General features: G+C 36.0%; 5 protein-coding genes across 7 annotated transcripts; 1 reads left to right on the top strand and 4 right to left on the bottom strand.

Moving 5' to 3' along the window:
- The first annotated feature begins 2,253 nt into the window (after nucleotides 1-2,253).
- On the top strand, nucleotides 2,254-6,978 carry LOC104099099 (nucleobase-ascorbate transporter 2). The gene is made up of 14 exons (XM_009605999.4): nucleotides 2,254-2,486; nucleotides 2,597-2,694; nucleotides 3,018-3,194; nucleotides 3,692-3,792; nucleotides 3,889-3,964; nucleotides 4,183-4,242; nucleotides 4,476-4,660; nucleotides 4,822-4,918; nucleotides 5,000-5,086; nucleotides 5,745-5,803; nucleotides 5,881-5,972; nucleotides 6,061-6,138; nucleotides 6,232-6,392; nucleotides 6,486-6,978. Exons 1-14 carry the CDS (start codon nucleotides 2,393-2,395, stop codon nucleotides 6,696-6,698), a joined length of 1,578 nt encoding a protein of 525 aa, XP_009604294.1. The 5' UTR covers nucleotides 2,254-2,392; the 3' UTR covers nucleotides 6,699-6,978.
- Nucleotides 6,979-7,160: 182 nt separating this feature from the next.
- Nucleotides 7,161-10,683, bottom strand: LOC104099100 (O-fucosyltransferase 8). Of its 2 annotated transcripts, none has more exons than XM_009606000.4 (10): nucleotides 10,131-10,683; nucleotides 9,829-9,915; nucleotides 9,622-9,715; nucleotides 9,391-9,473; nucleotides 9,084-9,172; nucleotides 8,816-8,936; nucleotides 8,587-8,730; nucleotides 8,088-8,413; nucleotides 7,748-7,988; nucleotides 7,161-7,651 (listed from the first exon to the last, which is right to left on the bottom strand). In XM_009606000.4, the coding sequence occupies exons 1-10, from the start codon at nucleotides 10,518-10,520 to the stop codon at nucleotides 7,346-7,348; spliced, it is 1,881 nt and encodes a 626-aa protein (XP_009604295.1). In that variant the 5' UTR covers nucleotides 10,521-10,683; the 3' UTR covers nucleotides 7,161-7,345. The 2 variants fall into 2 exon arrangements, with proteins under 2 accessions (XP_009604295.1, XP_009604296.1); XM_009606001.4 differs by having other exon boundaries at nucleotides 9,391-9,461.
- Nucleotides 10,684-11,981: 1,298 nt separating this feature from the next.
- LOC104099102 (probable LRR receptor-like serine/threonine-protein kinase At3g47570) lies at nucleotides 11,982-16,512 on the bottom strand. Of its 2 annotated transcripts, XM_009606003.4 has the most exons (5): nucleotides 15,351-15,488; nucleotides 15,176-15,255; nucleotides 14,652-14,942; nucleotides 12,481-14,493; nucleotides 11,982-12,385 (listed from the first exon to the last, which is right to left on the bottom strand). In XM_009606003.4, exons 2-5 carry the CDS (start codon nucleotides 15,213-15,215, stop codon nucleotides 12,033-12,035), a joined length of 2,697 nt encoding a protein of 898 aa, XP_009604298.1. In that variant the 5' UTR covers nucleotides 15,216-15,255; nucleotides 15,351-15,488; the 3' UTR covers nucleotides 11,982-12,032. The 2 variants fall into 2 exon arrangements, with proteins under 2 accessions (XP_009604298.1, XP_009604297.1); XM_009606002.4 differs by having other exon boundaries at nucleotides 15,176-16,512.
- Nucleotides 16,513-17,412: 900 nt separating this feature from the next.
- On the bottom strand, nucleotides 17,413-22,718 carry LOC104099104 (probable LRR receptor-like serine/threonine-protein kinase At3g47570). The gene is made up of 4 exons (XM_070195504.1): nucleotides 20,490-22,718; nucleotides 20,153-20,368; nucleotides 18,068-20,071; nucleotides 17,413-17,976 (listed from the first exon to the last, which is right to left on the bottom strand). The coding sequence occupies exons 1-4, from the start codon at nucleotides 20,626-20,628 to the stop codon at nucleotides 17,621-17,623; spliced, it is 2,715 nt and encodes a 904-aa protein (XP_070051605.1). The 5' UTR covers nucleotides 20,629-22,718; the 3' UTR covers nucleotides 17,413-17,620.
- LOC104099106 (receptor-like protein 12) lies at nucleotides 20,788-22,177 on the bottom strand. The gene is made up of 2 exons (XM_033656862.2): nucleotides 22,013-22,177; nucleotides 20,788-21,420 (listed from the first exon to the last, which is right to left on the bottom strand). The coding sequence occupies exons 1-2, from the start codon at nucleotides 22,175-22,177 to the stop codon at nucleotides 20,788-20,790; spliced, it is 798 nt and encodes a 265-aa protein (XP_033512753.2).
- Nucleotides 22,719-22,827: the final 109 nt, after the last annotated feature.

Here is a 22,827-nt window from a genome sequence, read left to right as displayed (position 1 = left end):
GTACTCCATAAATAGGCTCGAATATCTAAGCTGCCTCTTGTCCTTGCATATAAAGAGAGACATTGGTGAAATTAATATACTGTTTTAATTAATGTCCCCTTCACACGTTGGGTCTTACTCAGACACTGTTCTATTTCTGCATAAACTAAAGAATCTTTATGGTGCTCATAGATTCTACTTTCACCAATTATTTTCTCTCTTTCTTGCTTTTTTTATTTTATTTCTAAATGCTAAGGTATAGAACATTTAAGAGGGTTTCGTTCAGGTAGTTTATATTAATTGTTTATCAACTACATATTGCACATGAAATGCTAAAGTCTTTTCCTAAATAACAAATATAGACTTGTATTGACCTCTCTGATTGTTATTATTTTAAATTAATTTTATTCATGAAAGTTCACTTGTTATTTGAAAGTTTACTTTGCAGATTTCGCAGCTAGCACTAGATTGGACTATCACATTTATTCACTCACACACACAGATAGAGTTTTATTTAAATTTTATAGCAACCTTTAGATTTTAGAGCTAAGTCCTTTCCAACTTCCAAACTGAGCCTCTAACTCTAGAAAAAATGAAACTTCCAAAAGATACGTGTTGTTTTTTTCTTTTTCTTTTTGTTGCAAAATTTCACCAAACAGATAGTTTGTTAAAAAATAAAAAGAATTCCAAACTCAGTTTTTGCATAAGGTGAAACAATCGCCACCTTATTAATTGCTGTAACCAGAAATGGAAAACAAAAAATGGACAGAAAACGAACAACAAAATCCAACCTTAGTTACTCTATAAAAGGTATTGGAATCTAACATAAAAATAACATGAAATAGTGAAACCGAGTAGTATATCAGTTGAACTTTCAACTTCTAATTACAAATTAAATCATAAAATTGCCATTTTCGTTCATAGCCAAAATCTTATTTCACCTATCATTACACACATATCAATCTAAGTCACATAAAAAAGTCAAGTTGACCGCGAATAAATCAAGCATTACAAGACATCCTCGTACTTGGCTAAAATTAGTTGCATGAATAAAAGAAATGACTATAATTTCTATTACTTTCTATTTTAATGCCAAAAATTCATCTAAACTGAAAAGGAAAATTCTTTCATTTTACTATTCAAATAATTTCTTTTTCAAATATTTCTGTTTTCCAAGACTTCCCAAGTATTCTGCCTATCATCAAATCAAAATCAGAATTCACGTGTTCCTATAACAATATGTTTAAGAAAGAGTTTGAAGGATTTTTAAGAAATATTCACACAATCGTATCACTTGTAAAATAGTTAATTTATAAGTCTCTGTAATACTAAATATTACTCTCTCAAGTGATTTAATATTACTAAATATTAAATAGTTAATTTAATTTTTTCAGATATCAAGAAGGAATTAACTTCTACTCCATCCGTTCACTTTTACTTGGTATGTATACTAAAAATAGATTTTTATTTTTTGTCACTTTACGCATATTAAGAGAAGATAATTTTTTTTTCCTGTTATACCCACAATATCTATTACTCATTTCAAATCATTTTCTTAAATCCAATAAAATATGCATTAATTAATATGAGTATCATGGTAAACTATGCACTTCATTTATTATTTCTTAAGAGCCGTGCAAAGTTAAAACGTGCCAAGTAAAAGTGAACGGAAGGAGTACTTTTTAAAGTTGCCCTTGGAGTAAAGAGCCCATGAATAGTTTGTTATATTTTCAATGAACAAATTAAGGATAATATGGTCAATTTTATTATTAATTAATGTTAAAAAGTGAATTCTTTAATATGCGTGAAAAAAATAAAAAAATTACTTAAAGTGAACTAGAGGGAGTACTAATTCATAATATAGTAGAGTGGTAATTAATTTGTGATAATACAAGTCTAAAGGGTTTTTTAATGAAGTTTGAGTTAAAAGATGAAAAATAAAGAGGGTGCAGAAAAAAGTACAGTCAAGCAAACAACAGAAACTAACGGTAACATATGAGGTGTCTTTGGAAGTTCCTTCAGGGCATTTCCGGAATACACGAAAAAGTTAACGGACACTCTCATTATCAAAGCCAAAAGAACACTAAATAAACCTTAATAAGCAAAGTAAAAATTCACTTTCAAAGAGTGGGTTGCAGGTGCTGCTAAATCTTCTTTCTCTATAGTCTATATATATATAAACCGATACACATCACATCATCTTGACTTCTCTTTCTCTCTTTTTCTTTCCCTCTCTCTCCAATCACCTTTTTTTGCTTTTTTCTTTCACTAACTTTGCTTGTTTACAGCTTTTACTTTGTTATCTCATTGATTCACTAAAACCCCACTTGCATTGAACTAGTCATCTTTCTTGATTCATTTTTTGATACCCCATTTGAGTTTTTAGTGGAAAGAATTGAGAGATTTTAAGGCAATGGCAGCTGCTCCTAAACCTGAAGAAATTAGTCATCCTCCAATGGACCAGCTTCAGGGTTTGGAGTATTGTATTGACTCTAATCCTTCTTGGGGTATGATAAAGTTTGTATCTTTTTGAATGAATGAGCTTGTTATTTGATTTCTTTGTGTTTTGTATGAGATGAATCTGTTTGAACTGAATTTGGATGTGTGAATGAAACAGGGGAAGCTATTGCTTTGGGCTTTCAGCATTATATATTGGCATTGGGGACTGCTGTTATGATTCCTTCATTTCTTGTTCCTTTGATGGGTGGAACTGATGTAAGCTACTTTTTCTGGAGTTTTCATGCTTTTTTTTCCTGGCCAATGTTCATGTGTTTTCATTGATTGTAAACTCAAAATCATTTAGTAACTCCATGAAAAGCGAGTCTCATTTTTACAAGTCAAAAGAATGAACATAACACTTTCTTGGACATTAAATTACTTTGATAGGTCTTTCACATTCTTAGACTTGATTTTGAATCGACTTGTAGAAAAAATTATCATGAATTAAAAAATTCCATTTGCTTATGGCTTGTTTATTTATTATTTTCTGCTGATTTTGGATGTTATGTTTGGTGGCATTTTTGATTCTTAAATGGCAGGGTGACAAAGTGAGGGTGGTGCAGACCTTGCTTTTTGTTGAAGGAATCAATACACTCCTTCAAACTTTATTTGGAACACGTTTGCCTACTATTATTGGAGGGTCATGGGCTTTTGTTGTACCAGTAATTTCCATAATCCATGATTCGTCATTGACAAGGATTACTGATCCTCAAGAAGTAAGTATTCTAAGACTAAGGTGAATTAACTTAAGTAGAGATATAGAGGGGTGGGCCCATTACCCATCCGATTTTGACCCGTGCACCAGCTGTCTCTAAGTGATTTTTTCTGTTATAAAAGGAAACGAGGATAGTGGGTAATTTTGTCTGATCAAGTGTGCACTATGATGTATTTAGTTCATTGATTGGATATTTGGATTCAAGATAGCTAGCTGCATTTTGTTGCTCATAATAATGAAGTAGGAAGTGATTATGTGATTATTTCAAGTATGGCAGTTGTTTTTGTTCTTTCAGTCTAAGCACTTGTGCTTTTAGTGTGATTTTAAATGATCAAGTAAAATCTTGCAAATTCCCTTCAGTCTAGATGTGGTTGTAGCATTTCATGAATGGCTGGCTTATTCAAGGAGTGCAAATTTAGTAGCCATTTCTTGGCTTATTAATATTTTCTTGAGAAAACTAACAGTATTGCACTATTTTTGTTTTATCCTCACTTTTAGAGATTCTTAAGTACGATGAGAGCAATACAAGGTGCATTGATAGTAGCATCAAGTGTTCAGATTATTTTGGGTTATAGTCAACTTTGGGCTATTTGTTCCAGGTACAAATTTTCCACCAAGATGAAATTTCTTTTCACTCATCATATACTGTTTATCATGTTAACGGCTTCAAAATGCTGACTTGCTGTATACTTCAGATTTTTCAGCCCACTAGGAATGGTTCCGGTAATTGCTCTAGCAGGATTTGGTCTTTTTGATAAGGGTTTCCCAGTGGTAGGTTGAGGATTTATCTACCGAAAACAAAATTGTTTCATGCATAATGTTGTATGCTTTTGTCAGCTTACACCGACTACTGTTTTATGCTCGGTTGAGGATTTATCTACCGAAAACAAAACTTTATTGTTATATCCAATTGTTTCATGCATAATGTTGTGTATGCTTTTGTCAGCTTACACTGACTACTGTTTTATGTTTGTGCAACTTTATAACAGGCTGGACAGTGTGTGGAAATTGGTGTACCAATGTTCATTTTATTTGTGATCTTCTCTCAGGTTTGTCACTTTTTTGAAGCTTTTAAGCCTGCTTTTTTGGGTCCAAAACCTAATAGTTTGCTTCTTGCTTATGTGAAACTAAATTCATATTTTTGGCCAGTCAGTCTTCTTTTACAACATCGAGAATTACAGAGACAGTGCTATCTCCAAACTTTTCTGTCTTCTATTTCATAAATATAAATGCAAGGGAACTTCAAAATGGTTGCCTGATGATTAATTCATTTTTTGCACAGTATTTGAAAAACTTCCAGTTCAGGCAACTGCCGGTGATGGAACGATTTGCTCTAATTATGTCAATCACGGTTATTTGGGCTTATGCACACCTCCTAACGGCCAGTGGTGCATACAAACATCACCCAGAGGTTACCCAAAAACACTGCCGCACTGATAGAGCAAACCTCATCTCGACTGCACCATGGTTGATATCCAATTTCAGCTTCTTCCACTTTTTAGATGAATAATGTAGCCTTTTTATCTAACGACACACTCTAGAATTTAAAGTAGGGTCTGATAAACGACACATTTTATTAGAGACTTAAAGATTGGAGGAATTCATCTCTTGTCCACTTTGGTTTTCAGGATAAAGATTCCATATCCACTTCAATGGGGAGCTCCTACTTTTGATGCTGGTCATGCTTTTGGAATGATGGCTGCTGTGCTTGTCTCCTTGATTGAGGTTAAACCTGAATAAAATTGATGGATTGTGGTCATGTTTTTCCATTTTGTACACAGCTAAGTCTTACTCTTTTGTCTTCAGTCAACTGGAGCATATAAAGCAGCATCTCGCTTAGCAAGTGCAACACCGCCCCCAGCTCATGTTCTGAGCCGTGGCATTGGCTGGCAGGTTTGTGCAGTAACTTGTAACAAACATGTTTTCTTGAAAAGAATTTGTATGAATCTTTAATATCATGTTTTATGTTGAATACCAATAAATAGATGATGTTAGCAGCCTAGATCTTCTAATCCTTTTCCAAATCTCACCTTTTGAATCTTGGTTTGTCAAGTTATCAAATGAAAATTCACTTCAGCTGGATATAAATAATATACACATTCATCATTAGTGGTTAAATTTCATTTTGGGGTCCCTTTTTAAGAATACTTCTCAAAATTGAGCCTCTGGAGTTCTCATGACAGTGATGATTCTCTAGTCTCTGCAAACCTGGAACATCTATAGGTTGGTGGTAGTGAGTGTTTCCAAGAGGACCTTGCATAATATAAGTGCAGAATATAATGATGTTGACCCTCAAATTCCCAGAATTTCTTTATTCTTGAAACAAGTCGTATAATATTAGGTGCTTCATACCTGTCAACATCTTAGGTTGGCAGTGTTTAAGTGGGGATCTAAAAAAACGTTAAATATTTTAAGTGCAGAATACTTTGATTTTCAACTCTCCAATGATAATTTCTTCTCGAAAAAAAGATTTGAATCACGGAATGCCCCATATTATGTGATGTTTTAGGGAGATGTAGCTAGAGACTGATGTTGAACTTTTTGTTTGCAGGGTATTGGTATCTTGTTTAGTGGACTTTTTGGGACAGCCACTGGGTGCACAGTTTCTATGTTAGTAACTCAACTCCTATATTACTTTATGCTCTGTGATTTTTCTCTCGGGTTTGACATATCATTTATGACAACAGTGAGAATGTGGGTCTTCTTGGAAGCACTCGTGTGGGTAGCCGCAGAGTTATCCAAATTTCAGCTGGCTTTATGATCTTCTTCTCACTATTAGGTGGGTGATTTCTGCCATATCTAAAATTATCTTTCAGCTAGTCTTGACTTATTTCCTCATAAATAATCCATTATTTTGACATTTGTAGGCAAATTTGGAGCATTATTTGCATCAATACCTTTCCCAATATTCGCTGCTGTATATTGTGTCTTGTTTGGTCTTGTTGGTGAGAACCTTTAGTAACTCATCTCCTGACAACTTCATTCTTATATCTCTTTGTTTATCTTCCCCAACTGATAAACATTTCTTTTATTTCCAGCTTCTGTGGGATTATCATTTTTGCAGTTCACAAACATGAACTCGATGAGAAACCTCTTCATTGCTGGTGTTTCTCTCTTCCTCGGGTTGTCTATTCCCGAGTACTTCAGGGAATACACTACTGCTGCTTTTCATGGTCCTGCCCATACTAAGGCTGGATGGGTGAGTCAAGCATTATATATTTAACTTTCTAAATTTGTTGATTTCCTATAAAGTCATCAGTAACTGATATCTGGTTCTACTGTAACTATGCAGTTCAATGATTTTCTCAACACTATCTTTCTGTCTTCCCCGACTGTGGCGTTGATGGTTTCTGTGTTCCTGGACAACACATTGGATTACAAGGACAGTGCGAAAGACAGAGGAATGCCATGGTGGGTGAAGTTCAGGACTTTTAAGGGGGATAGTCGAAATGAAGAGTTTTACACTCTCCCTTTTAATCTCAACCGCTTTTTTCCACCTTCATGATCGTGTTAAAGATGCATTTTTGGACTAAAGGGAAGGAGGTTAAAGTGAGAAGAGTTTTATCTCATCCTATCTCAGGGTTGTGACCCCTAATGATATATTTGGATCAAAGGACTGGAGATGAAAGGAAATGAAGACCTCTCTATGTAGAAGAGTTAGGATGAACGAGGAATGCACTATCTTAGGAAGTAGACATTAATTGACATGAATATTTATTAATTTATTTGTAGCCATAAATGTCAAGGCCTATTTTGGCATAATGAAAAGGTTTTCTTAAAAGATAGTACCGTACTCTGTTGGATGCAAGCAAAAGTTTTAAGTTTTTCTCAGATACCTTATCCCTTCAATGACGAAGGTGCAAGCAAAAATTCACTTGCCAAAAGCTTTTCGACGCGAGCTAAGTTAAGTTTTTCTCAGTTTCCTTTTCCCTAAATTTTTTAGTGATGAGAAGACAATAAGTAGGAATTTCAATGAGAAAGATGCTTTCATATGCATGGGACTAATTTCCAGTCGTCCCACACTTTTTCTCCTTAGGATTTGATACAAAAGCGGACCAACTTTATGTACTATTCTAAAGTTCTTTTACACAACAAATTAATGTTGGACAAGGAATTTGGAGTTGGGAGTTGCTGAGGAAAAGTTTGATCACTCTAATGCCTGCACATGCACTCTTTGCATCTGGGGTGTCGATAAATACTACGACCAAAGCCTCGTACCTGCACTCTCTGACCTTCATCAATCATCTTCCGGATCTTCTCCTCGAAACTGTTCCATCCTATGGTCTTATTTCTTGACAAAATTGCAGCAAGCCTCTTCTTGCTAGGCCTCAACGTGGGAGCATGACCACCACCATAATATGTTCTGAACCCTGACACAAGGGATGATAGCTGACTGCCCGAGTCTGTTATTGCAAATACATCGGATGTTGCACATGCAATGAAGTCCAATGCTGCAAGCTGCATTATAAGTGATAACTTGTTGTTAGAGTCACATATAATATGTTCGTGTGTGTGTGTGTGTATTCGCATGCCTACAAATCAGAAGCAACTTACTTGAGAAGAAAAGTTTCTAAATGGCGCGAGTTCACTTGGTGAGAGAAGATTTTCCTTGGTCACTAGGTTGGGATAGAGGGTAGTTAAAGCTTGCATTCTTGATTGACCTCCATATATGTCGGAACCAGCAAGATAGATGTATGTTCCATGTTTGAAACCAAGGCCAGCGAGAACTAGTGCTGCTTCTTCTGGTGTCAATGGACATTTGCCCATCCTTCTTAGCTCCTCTGGAGAATAAGACCTGCAGACACCGGTAAACCAAAACTTATGGTCAATTGAACTATCACTCAAACTCTGTCAAACTAAAAGGTGTGTAATTGTTGTACAGCAGAAACTATACTTTGATTCCTTAAGACGCTCAAGAAGTAAAGGAAAATGGACTTGTCGATAAGTTTGCAATTCCCTTCTCTCAGTTTCTCCACCACCAAATTCACACAGAGAGTAGGCCACCATATCAATCTCAAACCTTAAATGCAAAGCAAGGTACTTGGAAGGGCCTTCTGCTGCACTATGGTCAACACGCGGCATTAAGTTTCCAAGAAGTTGCTTATCCAATGTGCTCCTTGCAAAATCATATCTCCGAATCCGCCTAACCAGTAAAGAACCCCTTTTTTGGATCTTTGGCACAAACTTTAAGGCATGGAAGTTGCACTTGCACCTTAGTCTCTGCAACAAATTACAAATTTGTCTATAAACAAGAACAGAAACTAAAATACCGTCATTGATCATTTTTACAAAGTCTTATGAATAAGTAGCACAATCTAGATATTTTTTGCAGATGTCATACCAAACATACATATATTCCCTAGCCAATCAAACAATTAAAGAATGCTCTTCACCTGAAGTTCATATGGCAATGGGTCAAAGCCGAGTCTATTTCCATATCCTAAAAAGTGAACAACTCGATTGCGTAAGAGGAGGGGAAGTATCTTCTTAATGTATTCATCAGGTGTAGCCTCCTTTGAGAGATCTGCATCAGTTATCTAAGCAAAGGAAAAAAGGTATTATAAGCTATCCTCCAAGTAAATACAATCTGTCCCAACTTTTCAACTTAAGAGAAAAACGTACAAGACTTCCAGCTGCTTCTACATCAAGTAATTTCAGATTAGGAGGGAGCTCCTTTATAATATTAACTTCATCCTTCAACATATCCAAGAAATAGTCTTCTTGATATATATCCCCGAACTGGCTGTGCTCGCAGCAAAAAGAGTGTTATAGCTTGCTGTTAAATTTAGCCGACTGGTGGAAGAAATTTTGGCTGTAAAACTAATTTTCCTCTTTTCTTGGGTATTTGAATAACTAGAGGGACAATTAGAATCAGACAAAAATATCAAACCTAGGATCCTTCCAGACATTGCTATAAAGAAACTTGGGAATGACCAAAGTGGCATTTAGGAGAGATGCTACAGCAACAGCATTGCAGACCTGCAGGCACAATTACAAAATTTCATTTCATGATCTATTCAAGAATAAGCAAACATAACAGTCCTACCTAGCAAACAATCATGAACGTGCGCAGAGTTCCATATACTAGTGTTTTCACTTGTAGATCACAATCTTCAGGACAAAAAAAGAGACAAGTAGACTCAACTGTACAACTCGACTAAGAGTAGAAAGGAAAAAAAGCACTGTTCTATACTTACAGCAACTCTTTGTTGATTTAGTCCTCCATTTGCGCTGATCAGTATATAGCCAGTGATGTTTCTAGGTTTCCCTGCCCTGACAACTTTAAACAATTATATACCGGAATTCAAAATTCAAAGAGTGAATCACCTACTCTCAGATATGAGAAATGAAACAATTAAAGATGCATATAGTAAATCAACATAATTCATGTATGAGCAAACTACACATAAGAGCAAAAATACCCTTACCTTGTGGACTAGTTTTATCTGCACAAGGTTTCCAAGATGATGCCTGAGGGTATGGCTCCTCCCATAACTTTGATGACTCTTGCTTAAACTCTCTCTGCAGCAATTTAAAGAAAGCCAAATAAAAGGTAGAAGTTATATTAGGATTGTTAGTGACTATGGTTTTAAATGCAATTTTCGAATGAAATTAATCTGGTTGAGTATCACAACCTCAGCAAGAGAAGCAGCAGCCAGATTTAGCAACCTTTCATGCAGCTTTACTGGACCTTCTTTTTCAGTCTTCTCTATCATTCCCACCTTCAGGTGCAAAATAAGATAGCAAATTAAAATAAATCACCTTTCGGAGTTCATATTATATATTCTAAGAAATTCATGTTTACACATTCCATTCAGTATACTAGGGACTTATGTGAAAATCATAGTTCCTATCACCTTAGCGTTGTTCTATATCATCGTTATCTGGAAAGGCGTAAAATGACTGCTAGTAGACTATAGGAATCACAATGTCATACCTTGGTCTTACTTGAGCCTTGTAAAGAAAAATTATTCTGAAGCATTGCGGGGTCAAAAATAAAGCATACAAGAGAATCTAAAAGGAAAAGAAAGCCCATTAACAAAATTGTGAAAACTATAGACCTAATATGTCTATGCAGCCACCACATTTGCCTCTTCCCAACATGAACTCCTTTAAAAGGAGTGAACTTAACAGAATCATTTTTCAACCCTTTGGACAAAACAACTTTGTCCCAATTGTAATCTCCCCCTGATAACCTTCTTCCTAGAGGAGGATCACCTCCGTGTTGCATATCTAAACTTCGAAATTCATGTTCTTTAACCCCAAATGATACATCTAATTCCTGGTTCTCCACTCGACGACCTCTAGGAGACCCTTTTTTCCCCATTTTCTCACAACTAATAGCTCAGAAAGTTTGAGCTCCAACGTAACAGAAGCAGAGATCAATTACACTATCTCCTCCTTTTCTTTTTAATATGTTCTGAATGCCTAGAATATAATTCCACAAGTATGTTTAAAATATTTTTTGTGAATGCCCATTTCAAGAATTGGTTTTCAATTGAAGTTTGTTGAGAAAGTTACATGAAAAATAGATCAAACTGAAACGTCTATGCATAAATTGTAAGTAAAGTTATTGGTGACTGTGAGATATACAACCAAACCAAAACTAGGATCATCCAGAATTAGCATACGAGTAAAATTTAAGGCATTAAAAAAAGTTGAATATTATATTTGTTTGAAGCAGACACCGAATAGGATATAAAAGAAGAATTGCCATCTAACTATAACTACTACCCACCAAACTGTGAGAAACTCTGGTCTTTACGCTTATGATTTTGTGTTATTTAAGAGGGATTTTGGAAGAGGAAAATGGGTTTAAATAAAAAACCATTTACATGGCGTCACGGATTAATTGTTAGTGGTTCAATTTTTTCATTCCTATAAGAAAAAACATGGCCTTTTCAGTTCTTTTTGATACGAGGGGATCGTTGGTGCCTGGTGGGGCCTTTTTAACTAACATTTAATACCAAACGGTTGATTTTCCTCAATGTCCTATTCTATAATCTTTATTTTATTTTTATTTTTATTTTTATTTGTACTTAAAGGTTCTTCTATCTCATTTTTTGTTACTATCTTTTATACAAATCGAAAGACAAAGTTTAAAAAGTAGTTTGAAAATTTTCCTATAACTACATAATCTGGAGATTCTTGTAGCCACATCCCATATATGGCCTTTTAGTCAATGTCCCCATCTCCGATGGTAGTTTACGTGTAAACATCAAAAAGGAACGGCGTTATTCAAAAGTTTTTCCCTAAATTTTTTCATTATATTGAAAGAATGTTTTCTTTAACAACTTAAGCTTTTAAATGAGCTGATCATACACTTCAAAATAGTAGCATAGCAGACAGAAATCTTGTTCGAGTCTCACTACCACTCAATATTAAATTTTTTTTTCATTTGTTTGGCCAATGAAAAAGAATCAAACTTGCACATGATTAAGTTCACACTTCAACACTACGAAACTAATTTGTATCATTCATTGGAAAATACCTACAAATCATATTGATACAACTTATAATTTTCTTTGCCTTCTGTTTTAGTGGTGAATGAAGTGTAATGACAACATGAGAGACCATTGTTCGCTGCCCAAACAATAGTTTGATGTGCGGCCAAGCTAGCCCAAACACCACTGTTATAATTTTGTTGTTGTTGTGTAACCACATTCTTCTCTGGTAAATAACTTGACAGATTAGGAGCACCTTTCATACTGTTGAATGGCGGCCCTAAAGAACCTCAGCAAGACATTAAATTCCTAATTTCGAGGCCTTCAAGACCTTAGAAATTCAATTCAAAAACTTGACAGTAATATAAGAATATACAACCATCTTCCTCAATCCTTTAGTGCCTTATTACATTTTCCAACATAGTCCTGAGAGTCTTGAGTTGAACAAGAACATGTTTGATATTCAGTCTTTCCTCTGCCAAGTCTGCAGTGCACCGCAGAGCTAATTCCATGATGGTTGATAAGCACTGCACCTTTCCTGTTTTGTTCTTCTCCTCTGGTGTCATTAGCTCAGGATCTATTATCTTGTCCATTCCTTGTGGCCATGATTGTCTTATCCACTCCCTCAAGCTTGCATTTTCAGCAAACTGTTCATCTGTTGGCTTCTTTCTCGTAAACGTTTCCATCAACATGATACCATAGCTGTAAATGTCACACCTTGTAGATACTAGTCCTTCCAATCCAAACTCTGCATTAAAATACAACAAGATATCAAGAGAATATGGTCTCTTTCAAATGGTTGAAATTAGGAGGAGAAATGAAGCATGTTGACATGATTGTTACCTGGTGCAATGTACCCGATGGTTGCAAGAGTTTTGGTTTGTGCAATACTTTCTCCTACCCCTAATAACTTTGCTAGGCCAAAGTCACTCACATGTGCAACCATATCTTCGTCGAGTAGGACATTGCTAGGCTTTAGATCACAGTGAACAACGGACACAAAATAGCCGTTATGGAGATAGTCTAATGCTGATCCCACATCAATCATTATGTCTACTCTCTGCATGATATCTAAGGAACAACTCTCAGAGTGAAGCCAATCGTCTAGGTTTCCATTAGGCATGTACTCTAATACCAAGGCTTTGAAATCAACGTTGGAGCAACTATTGATGACTTTAGCCAGATTTCTGTGACGAAGGTTGCGCAAGACTTCACATTCTGTATCGAAACTCTTGAATACGCCTTCTGTTTGCAAGTTGAATACCTTAACGGCCACTATAGTACTCCCAAATGTAGCTTTGTAAACAGACCCATAACTTCCATACCCAAGCAAGTTGCTCGTACTGAATCCATTTGTTGCTTGTTGAAGGTCATGGTACGAAACTCTTCCATGTACTGTGGCTGGAGAAGAATCCGCCTGATGAGTAGCAATGATTGTTTTCCTCTTTCGACATCTAATCACCAAAAAGATGGTGAGCGTGACTGAGAGCATTATGATTGAAGCAGCCATCAGTGAGATCAGCACAATAAGAAGCACTTTCTTTTTTCTTTTCCTATGAGGAGAATTAGACCTACATGCTGGTATCTGCAATCTAGCAGCGCCACATAATGCCTCATTTGAAAGGAATGAATCATAAGAGAAGTTCGCAAAAGGACCTCCAGTTGGAATTTCACCACTCAATCTGTTGTAAGATACATTGAGATGGTTAAGATGTGAAAGACCTACCAATGATTTGGGAATGCCACCAGAGAGTTTGTTATGAGACAAATCTAACGATTCCAAGGCGACCATGTTTCCCAATGACTCTGGAATAGGCCCTTCTAGTCTATTTTCTGCAAAAGAAAGTTCAGCCATATTTTGCATTGCTCCAATTGTGCTCGGGATAATTCCTGAGATTCGATTCTTCGATATATTCAGTAATGTTGCGACTTTTAGATTTCCAATTTCTGGAGGTAGAGAGCTTTCCAAGAAATTTGAGGACACATCAAGATGCAAGAGATCATTGAGGTTCCACAGGCTGGGAGGTATGCTAAAAATCAATTTGTTGGAATCTAAGTAAACGTATCTAAGAGATTTAATGTTCCCTAAACATGCTGGTATAGAACAGCAAATCTCATTATTTCCCAAGCTCAAGAATCCCAAATTCTTCAAATTGCAGAGTTCCTCAGGGATAGGTCCACTTATCATTTTGTTGTCATACAAATTTAATGCTTGAAGATTCTCTAAATTCCCTATTGAACTTGGAATGAATCCACTCAAGTAATTGCCTTGAAGAAACAAGAAAGACAAACCACTTAAATATCCAATTTCACTGGGCATGCTGCCTCTGATTTCACTATAAGCAGCATAAACGTAGTCAAGAGAACTTGAGAGATTTCCAACAGAAGCGGGAAGATTTCCATCGAGTGGATTATAACCTATCCACAGTTGTCTTAAATGTCTGCAATTTGTCAAGGAATCGAAGAAAGTCAATTCTGGAGATGAAGGTTCTCTTGTGAAATGATTGTCATTCACATTTAGGTACTCTAAACGTCTTAGATTACCAAATGACCTCGGAAAAGGACCAGAAAAGTTATTATATCCAATTCCCAGCCGGAAAATGTTGGAAGCATTTGATAGAGAGTTAGGGATGGATCCAGTAAGGTTATTGTAACCAAGATAAAGTTCTTCAAGATTAGGAAGGCCATGTCCTATATCTGCTGGAAGACTTCCCGTAAAGAAGTTCCCCAAAAAAGAAATGCCCCTTATGTTTGACATGTTGAATATTGTAGATGGAATAGGACCTGTTAAGAAGTTGTAGTGTAGATCTAATCTTCCCAAATTGAAAAGATTACCAATCTGCATTGGTAACTCACCTGATGATGTTTGAGTGACTCATCAGGATATGAAAAGCATAGCAACAACACCAAAATTTTGTAAAAGAAAAGGAAAAGATGATACCAAGAACCATACAAGGTTAAGAATAGCATACCAATACACGCCAAAAGCTTGAAAAAAAATAACAAGATGATACCTATTAGGTTGTTTTCTCTTAGGAAGAGGTCAGAAAGTGAAGTACAGTTTCCAAATTCTTTTGGAATGGTTCCACTGAATTGATTATTCCCAAGATCAAATGCTCTGAGATCAGGCATGTTCAAACACATATCCGGGGGCAATGAGCCAGAGAGCTTATTGCCATAAAGGTTGAGCGATCGAAGTGAAGTTATGTTACTTATAGAAGATGGTAAAGGACCACTTAGGCTACAGTTCTGCACATCCAGTATCTCTAGATTACGGAGATATCCAATCTCTTCTGGTATTTCACCTGCAAATTAAATCATAAACAGTAAGTCCACTTTCTGCAGTAGAGAAATTAAGGAGCACATATATACAACAACAACCCAGTAAAATCCCACAAGTGGGGTCTGGGGAGGGTAGTGTGTACGCAGAGCTTACCGCTACCCGGGATAGAGAGTCTGTAAGGAGCACATATATGACTCCAGAAATAATTTTTCATGTATCCGCAAAGAAGAAAAAATACAAATATGTATAACTCACCTTCCAAATCATTTCGACCAAGGTATAAAGAAGATATCATAGTCAAATTCCCAATCTTTCTAGGTATCACTCCAGTGAACCTATTGAATGATAATGACAAAATTTGAAGGTTTGAGCATTTGTCAATTTCCAAAGGAATTTGTCCATCAAATTCATTGTTAGACAGTGCAAGTACCATGAGTTCTGAGAGATTCGAGCATATATCGACAGGAAGGTTTCCAGACAAACTATTGTTTGTCAGGACCAAACGTTGTAACGACGAAATGTTGAACAGGCTAAGTGGTACAAGGCCTGTTAGCTGATTTGATCCCAAACTCAACCATGTCAAGTCTTGAAGATTACCAATTTCATTTGGAATTTCCCCTTGTAACTGATTAACTCCCAACACTAAACTCTCTAGTTTGGATGCATTAAAAATGGCCGGTGGAATCATACCTGTGAAACTGTTAAATGCTAGATGCAAGTGCTGGAGTTCTGGCAAAAGAGAAAACCATGAGGGAATATCTCCAGTGAACTTATTAGAAGTGACATTTATAAATTCTAATCTGTGCAAATTAGTCAACTCTTGAGGCAAAATTCCATGGAAACGGTTGCTACTGATATCGAAGGAGACCAGAAAAGACAGATTTCCCAAGTGAGGAGGGATGGTTCCTATTAGTTCCATGTTGGAAATATCCAAGGCTGTGACTCTTTGATGGCGAGAGCCGCATGTGACTCCAATCCACTTGCAAACTGAAGTGGTTGAGGTCCAGTTGCTTGTCAAGATATTGTAAGTATCAGAAGTAACATAGGATTTCAAAGCAAGAAGAGCAGCTTCATCAGTTTTGAGGTTGACTTCTGCAGTGGCTGATAATATCAGAAAATGCTGCCATATTGAAACTACAAGAGGGGAAAGGAAATTGTTTTTTCTCTTCATGATTGTGTTTATGTTGGAATAGAGAAAGTGTACCAGAACTAAGGCATATATCCCCATTACTACTAAAAGTGCCTTTTTGTATTCTGTAAAGAATTCAAACAATTGTCCACTTTAAGGTCAATCAAGAGAAATAGAGGAAGGTGACAGACAATGATGATGTTAGGTTTGAATTCATTAGCATTTTCCATCTTTGAAACATAATGGACTGATTGTCATTCTTGAATTCATTAGCATTTTCCACGAAAATTCCTCAACGTATAAAAATAGAAAGCTTAGAAACAGGCCAAATGATAGTCAATGCTGATTGTTATTTTCTTCTTTAGTTTAATGCCATTTCAAAGACCAGAGTCACCCTTTTGGACAAACATTATGTGGCTTTTCCCATTACTTAGTTATACCTCAATATGAACTCAGAATGGGTAACTTTGCTGAAAAAGCCCTGAACCTTACAAGTATATCTACATGTTTAACATAATAATTAAAAATAGAATGGTCCAGAACCTTAATGTTCTTTAAATAAACCTAGTAATTTGTTAAAGAAGACTGATTAATCAAAGATTAATTGTTTACTATTATATAATTTCCCGTATTTTACATATTATGAACAGAAAATGAGATCCTACAAGTCAAATTATAGAAGCTGAGATACAGACAATCAGTTCTTGGACTTTGAGCCTTTAAAAATCATAAACTGGTATGAACATGTTAATGAATAGTAACTTTTATACATCGTTTTATTTTGGTTTGTTATAGCAGGTCATTTTAAGGCAGCATATAATAGATCCTTGTGGTCCGGTCCTTTTTCGGACTCCGCGCATAACGAAAGTTTAGTGCACCAGGTTACCCTTTTTTAATAGCAGGTCATTTACTTTATTTTTTAATTAAGTTAAAACCCACTTTAGATTTGGTCTGATTATCTTAGTTGACTTAGAAATAGAAACCTAAATCATATAATTGGTTTAGAAAAACCAATTATATTTTCAGATGACACTTGTCGTTTAAAATCTTAAATTTTACAAATTTAGGAAAAATAAATACTAAAACCAAACTGGCACAAATTTACGGGATGATCCTAAGAGAAACTAAAGGAAAACCAGTATTACATAGTTTAACAGTAATATCTCGCACTATAAAGTTATTCTGCTTAAAAATATTACTCCATTTGGTCCCAAATATTAGCCTTTTTAGTAAACTGAATTTCTTTCTAAATATTTGACGTTTTAGAAAAACAATAAGTCATTTTTCTTGTCAAATCTACCCCCAACTTTCGAAATAGTGGAGTGTTAATCAAGTGTGATGTTTAATAAGAGATAAAAGTAGCTTAGACAAACAGTCTTATGATTAGGATATCAAATATCTTTCTTAATCAGTGTGCTAAAATATTAAAGGCAGATAACATGGACCGGAGGTAGTACAGTAGAATGGCTATAAAATACAAACAAAAATATAAAATGACAGTCTATATATGGAGCTAAAAATGTTTATCAAACACTTGCTATACCAATTAAGTAATTTGAAACAACTTTTTTTTATGTACTTGCAGAATATGAAAGAAGTTGAATCTTGATCTTCTGTAGCATTCCTACGACATCTTTCATGTTGATCCTTTCTTCAGGAGATTCAGCAGAGCAATCTAGTGCCACTTTCATGATCGACGCTACACAATCTATCTTGTTCACGAGTTTCCTATCTTCTGGCTTTAGCAAATTCGCATCTACAACTTCGCTTGTTGCCTTTGGGATTGAATCACTTACCCATTTCTTTAAACTAAGACCTCCATCAAATATTTCATCATTAGGCCTTTTCCTTGTAAATGTTTCCATCAACATGATCCCGTAACTATAAACATCACATTTTAGTGACACCAATCCCTCCCTTCCATACTCTACAATAAAATCACACTTATAGTTTATCATTTTCATAGCGAAAAAAGAAAATTAAAGATAGCATACTGAAACAAGAAGCAAGAGACTTACCTGGTGCAATGTAGCCCAAGGTTGCCAAGGTTTTAGTGTGTACATCACTCTCATCTTCTCCAAGTAGTTTAGAAATTCCAAAGTCACTTACATGAGCAACCATGTTTTCATCTAACAAGACATTGCTAGGCTTCATATCACAATGAACTACAGGTTCAGAGCAACCATGGTGTAGATATTCCAATGCACATGCCACATCTATCATTATGCTTAGTCTTTGCATGATGTCTAAGAAGTGGTTATGTGAATACAACCACTTATCAAGGCTCCCATTAGGCATGTACTCGAGCACCAAAGCCTTGAAGTCAAGGTTGGAGCAACTACTAATCACTTTGGTGAGATTCCTATGGCGAAGGTTGCGGAGAACTTCACATTCTATTTCGAAACTCTTGAATGCACCTTCTAGTTGTAGGTTGAACACTTTAACTGCAATTGTAGTGCCATTTCTGAGAATGCCTTTGTAAACAGAACCAAAACTCCCGGAACCAACGCAATTACTCTCACTAAACTCATCAGTGGCTTGTACTAGTTCATAGTGTGAAATTCTTCCCCTTGTAGCCAACAAATCAGCTTGGACTGGAACTGGAACCTTTCCTTCTCTTCTGTACCTCATACGTACAAATACCAGTGTTACGAAAACAATTATCACAGCAGCTCCCAGAAGAGGAAAAACTATCAGAAGTAACTTCTTCCTCTTTGATCCATGGTTTGACGAAATGGGGCATCGGGGGACACGAAATCTTGGAGCACCACACAATGCTTCATTGAACATGAATAACTGGCTAGAAAGATTTTTGAAAGGACCACTGGAGGGAATTTCACCATGCAAGCTGTTAAAGGAAACATTGAAATAGTTGAGATATTGAAGTTTCTCCAAGGACATGGGTATTGATCCAGATAGATTGTTATGGGAGAGGTCTAGAAATTCCAAGCTCAGCATGCTACCAATTGAGTTAGGTATAAATCCTTGTAGCTTGTTTTGTGCCAAAGAGAGGTGCATCAGATTTTGCATGCCTCCTATTTCTCTAGGAATAACATTTGAAAATTGATTCTGTGAAAGATCTATACGTATCGCACCCTTTAGATTTCCAGTTTCTGCAGGTAAAGAGCCGCTCATGTTGTTACACGATAAGTCGAGCTCCAGAAGATCTTTGAGGTTACCTAAGCTTGATGGTATAGTGGAACTCAGTCTGTTGGAATTGAGTTTTATCTCCCTAAGGGAAGTAACATTCCCTAAACATTTAGGAACAAGCCCTGAAAGTTGATTTTCACCCAAATATATGCTACCCAAGTTCTGCAATTTACATAGGCTATCTCCAATGGATCCTGTTAGCTTATTGCTGGCCAGAGACAGTTGTTGTAGCCTGATTAAGTTGCCAAGCGTTATGGGTATTGATCCGGTCAAGCTGTTCCCATAGAGAAACAAAAATATTAAGCTGCTTAATTTCCCAATTTCATTTGGAATTCTACCTTTGATTTGGCAATCGGAAATTAAAATTTTCTCAAGAGAAGTTGAAAGGTTCCCAACTGAGGCTGGAAGCATACCATTTAGAGGGTTAAAGGAAAGACTAAGTTCTTTTAGATTTCTACAATTCGTCAAGGAAGTTAAGAAGCTGAGTTCCTGAGAAGACTGGTCACTGCTCAAATTGTTCTCCATCAAGTTTAGAGTCTCTAGGAGTGTCAAATCTCCAAGAGAGTTGGGAATCAAGCCGTACAGTTTGTTCAGAGAAAGATCTAGAACAGTAAGTTTTGAACAATTTGAGAGGGAATGAGGTATAGTCCCAGCAAGGTTAGTTAGGCCACCTAGATAAAGAAGTTCAATGTTGGGAAGCATAGAACCTATATTCAATGGGATGGTTCCCAATATATTATTATCGGTAAGATCAATCAATCTCAGTCCCGAGATGTTGAAAATCCCCACTGGAAATGAACCACTCAATCTGTTACTCCCCAAATCAAAGTCCTCCAACTCAATGAGATTGCTTACTTCTTTTGGTATTTCACCTGCCAAATTTATATAGAACTAATGATCTTCAGGAAGGTAGTTCAGCATAGCAAACATTTTTAACTTCTTTGGCTGCATACCTGTTAGCATGTTTCTACCAAGATATAGACGTTGAAGCATAGTTAAATTTCCAATCTCCCTTGGTAATGATCCAGTTAGATTGTTGCCCTGCAGCGACATAAGTTGCAGTGAAGAAATATTGAATATGGACATGGGTATAGGGCCTGTAAGCTGGTTTTTCTCCATAGCTATCATTATCAAATTAACAAGATCCCCAATTTCCTGTGGTATTTCCCCTGCAATCATGTGACAACATCCTGTATAAGTAGCTAAAAAAAAAGGAAAAAGAAAAAGAAAAAGAAAAAGAAAGACCTCATAACTTATTAGAATTAAAAAAAGAAAGACCTTGTGCCATACCTGTGAAACGGTTAAATCCAAGATATAATGTCTGCAAGTTACTTAACGTCCCAATTTCACTATGTATTGGTCCATCAAATTCATTATTTGATAGAGACAATAGCTGAAGTTTGTAACATCTTGACAAGCTTGTTGGCATATGACCTCGTAGCTTATTAAAGGAAAGATAAAGCCCTTTTAGTATCGGAAGACGATCACATAAATCAGTAGGGAGACTACCAGATAAACCATTTTCGGAAAATCCAATAGTCTCAAGTGTGGAAATGTTGAAAATTGAGAATGGTATAGAACCTGTAAGCTAATTAGTTTCTATAGTCAACCAGTTGAGGTTGTGAAGATCACCGATCCCATTTGGGATGTTTCCATGGAGGAAATTCTTAGAAAGAATCAAAGTTTCTAGCTTTGAGGTATTTGAGAAGGATGGAGGAATAGAACCTGTAAGATTGTTACTTTCAAAGCTAAAACGCTTCAAAATTTTAAGGTTTCCAATGTCTTTTGGGATCTGTCCCTCTAAAGCATTGAAGGCTAAATTCAAAGTTGCAAGATTGGAAATGTTAGAAATAGAATAAGGGACTAAACCAGTAAAACTGTTATTCCTTAGAGTAAGAACTTGAAGTTGAGCGAAGAAACCAAACCAAGAAGGAATTTCACCGCTAAAATTGTTATAACTCAATCTAACAATCTTTAGCCGATGCAAATGAGCCATTTCTTGAGGCAGAGTGCCATAGAAACTGTTGCTTCTCAAGTCAAGAGAAACAAGAAATGTGAGGTTTCCAAAATATTGAGGAATGATTCCTGTTAGATCCATGTTGGAGATGTTCAAGGAAGTCACTCTATGGTGCAGAGAGCCACAAGTGACTCCAATCCAATTGCAAACAGAAGTATCCTGAGACCAGCTTTTGGCCAAGAGCTCAAAAGGATCAGAAATGATCTGAGATTTCAAGGAAAGAAGAGCTCATTGATCAGTTGTGATGTTGGTTTCGGTCTTGATGGCTGAACTAGTCACTACATATTGAAGCAACAAGGCTGCTAGTTGAGAATAGAGCAAGAATTTCTCCATGAGTGTCATTGCTTTGAAAATAGAACTAGGTTCCGAGAAGTAGTAGTGAGAATTTGGGACATATACTATAAATGTTTCAACGTTCTGCTTTTATTTCTTCTTACAGACTTAATTAGTTATCTTTGTATGTTATCTCATTCTTCACAGAAGATTGTTTCTGATGATAAATGATACTAATATAATAATTGGCCGAAAATGGTTTCCATTTTCAAACATATCTGGATGGAGGTTGATGTTAGTCATAGATATTTTCCATTGGTTTGTGGGGTATATAAACATCTTGGAGTTATTTTACACAGCTGAAGTAATAAGATCAATTATTTGAGGGGAAAAAAACAAACCTACAAAATAGAGAAGACTTCCATTCTTGAAGTCAATTAACGACTCAAGTTGTTACAGCTATGACATTCAAATGCTGCAGAACAGTCAATACGAATCATTAAATAAGATGACGAAAACCAGCCTTGGTGCTTTCTACAGAAGATGGTAACGGTAGACTACAGTTCTGTTCTGTGTAATTGTATCCAATATTTCCAGATTTAGAGAGATTTCGAATCTCGTCTGGTACTTCACCTGAAAATGAGAAATTTCCATCTTCTGCAGTAGCGCAATTAAGAAGCACATACATGACTCGATAAATAATTTCATGTATGTACAAAGAAGAAAAAAGAAACAAATATCTATAACAGCATAGTCAAGTACCCAATCTGTTAAGGCATCAATCCGCTGAACTTACTGAATAATGTCAATGAAAAACGTTTGAAGCTTTGAGCATTTGAAACTTACTGAATTGACAAATGCCCATTATCACTAAATGCTTAAAAACAACAACGACAAAACCCAATGCACTCCAATAAAGTGGGGCTTTGGGGAGTATAGTGTGTTACCTTACCCCTACACTGGGAAGAAGGTGGAGAGACTATTTATTCTCGGCTCAAAGAATAATGACTATCACTAAATGCTTCAATATAAAGAATTCGAGCAGTCGTTCATTTTAGAGCCAATCAAGAAAAATTGGAGGAGGGTAACAGACAATGATGATATATGAAAAATAAGACAGACTTATTTGTGCGCTCACAAATTCAAGAAAGATAATGGACTGATTATCCTTGGAAAGACAAAGAAATGGCAATTAAGGGAGTAATATAACAAATAGGAACCGGAAGGAGGAGAAGATTCATAACCGGGTTGATTTTTGTGAAAAGACAAAACACTCCTCTAGCTAATTTGTTACTAGTGTCTTGTGCGGGGTATTTAAGGAAAACAAAAGCTAGGAAT

Source organism: Nicotiana tomentosiformis, chromosome 2 (assembly GCF_000390325.3).
Source record: "Nicotiana tomentosiformis chromosome 2, ASM39032v3, whole genome shotgun sequence".
Classification (NCBI taxonomy): Eukaryota; Viridiplantae; Streptophyta; class Magnoliopsida; order Solanales; family Solanaceae; genus Nicotiana; species Nicotiana tomentosiformis.
This window is presented reverse-complemented; position numbering and strand designations above follow the sequence as displayed.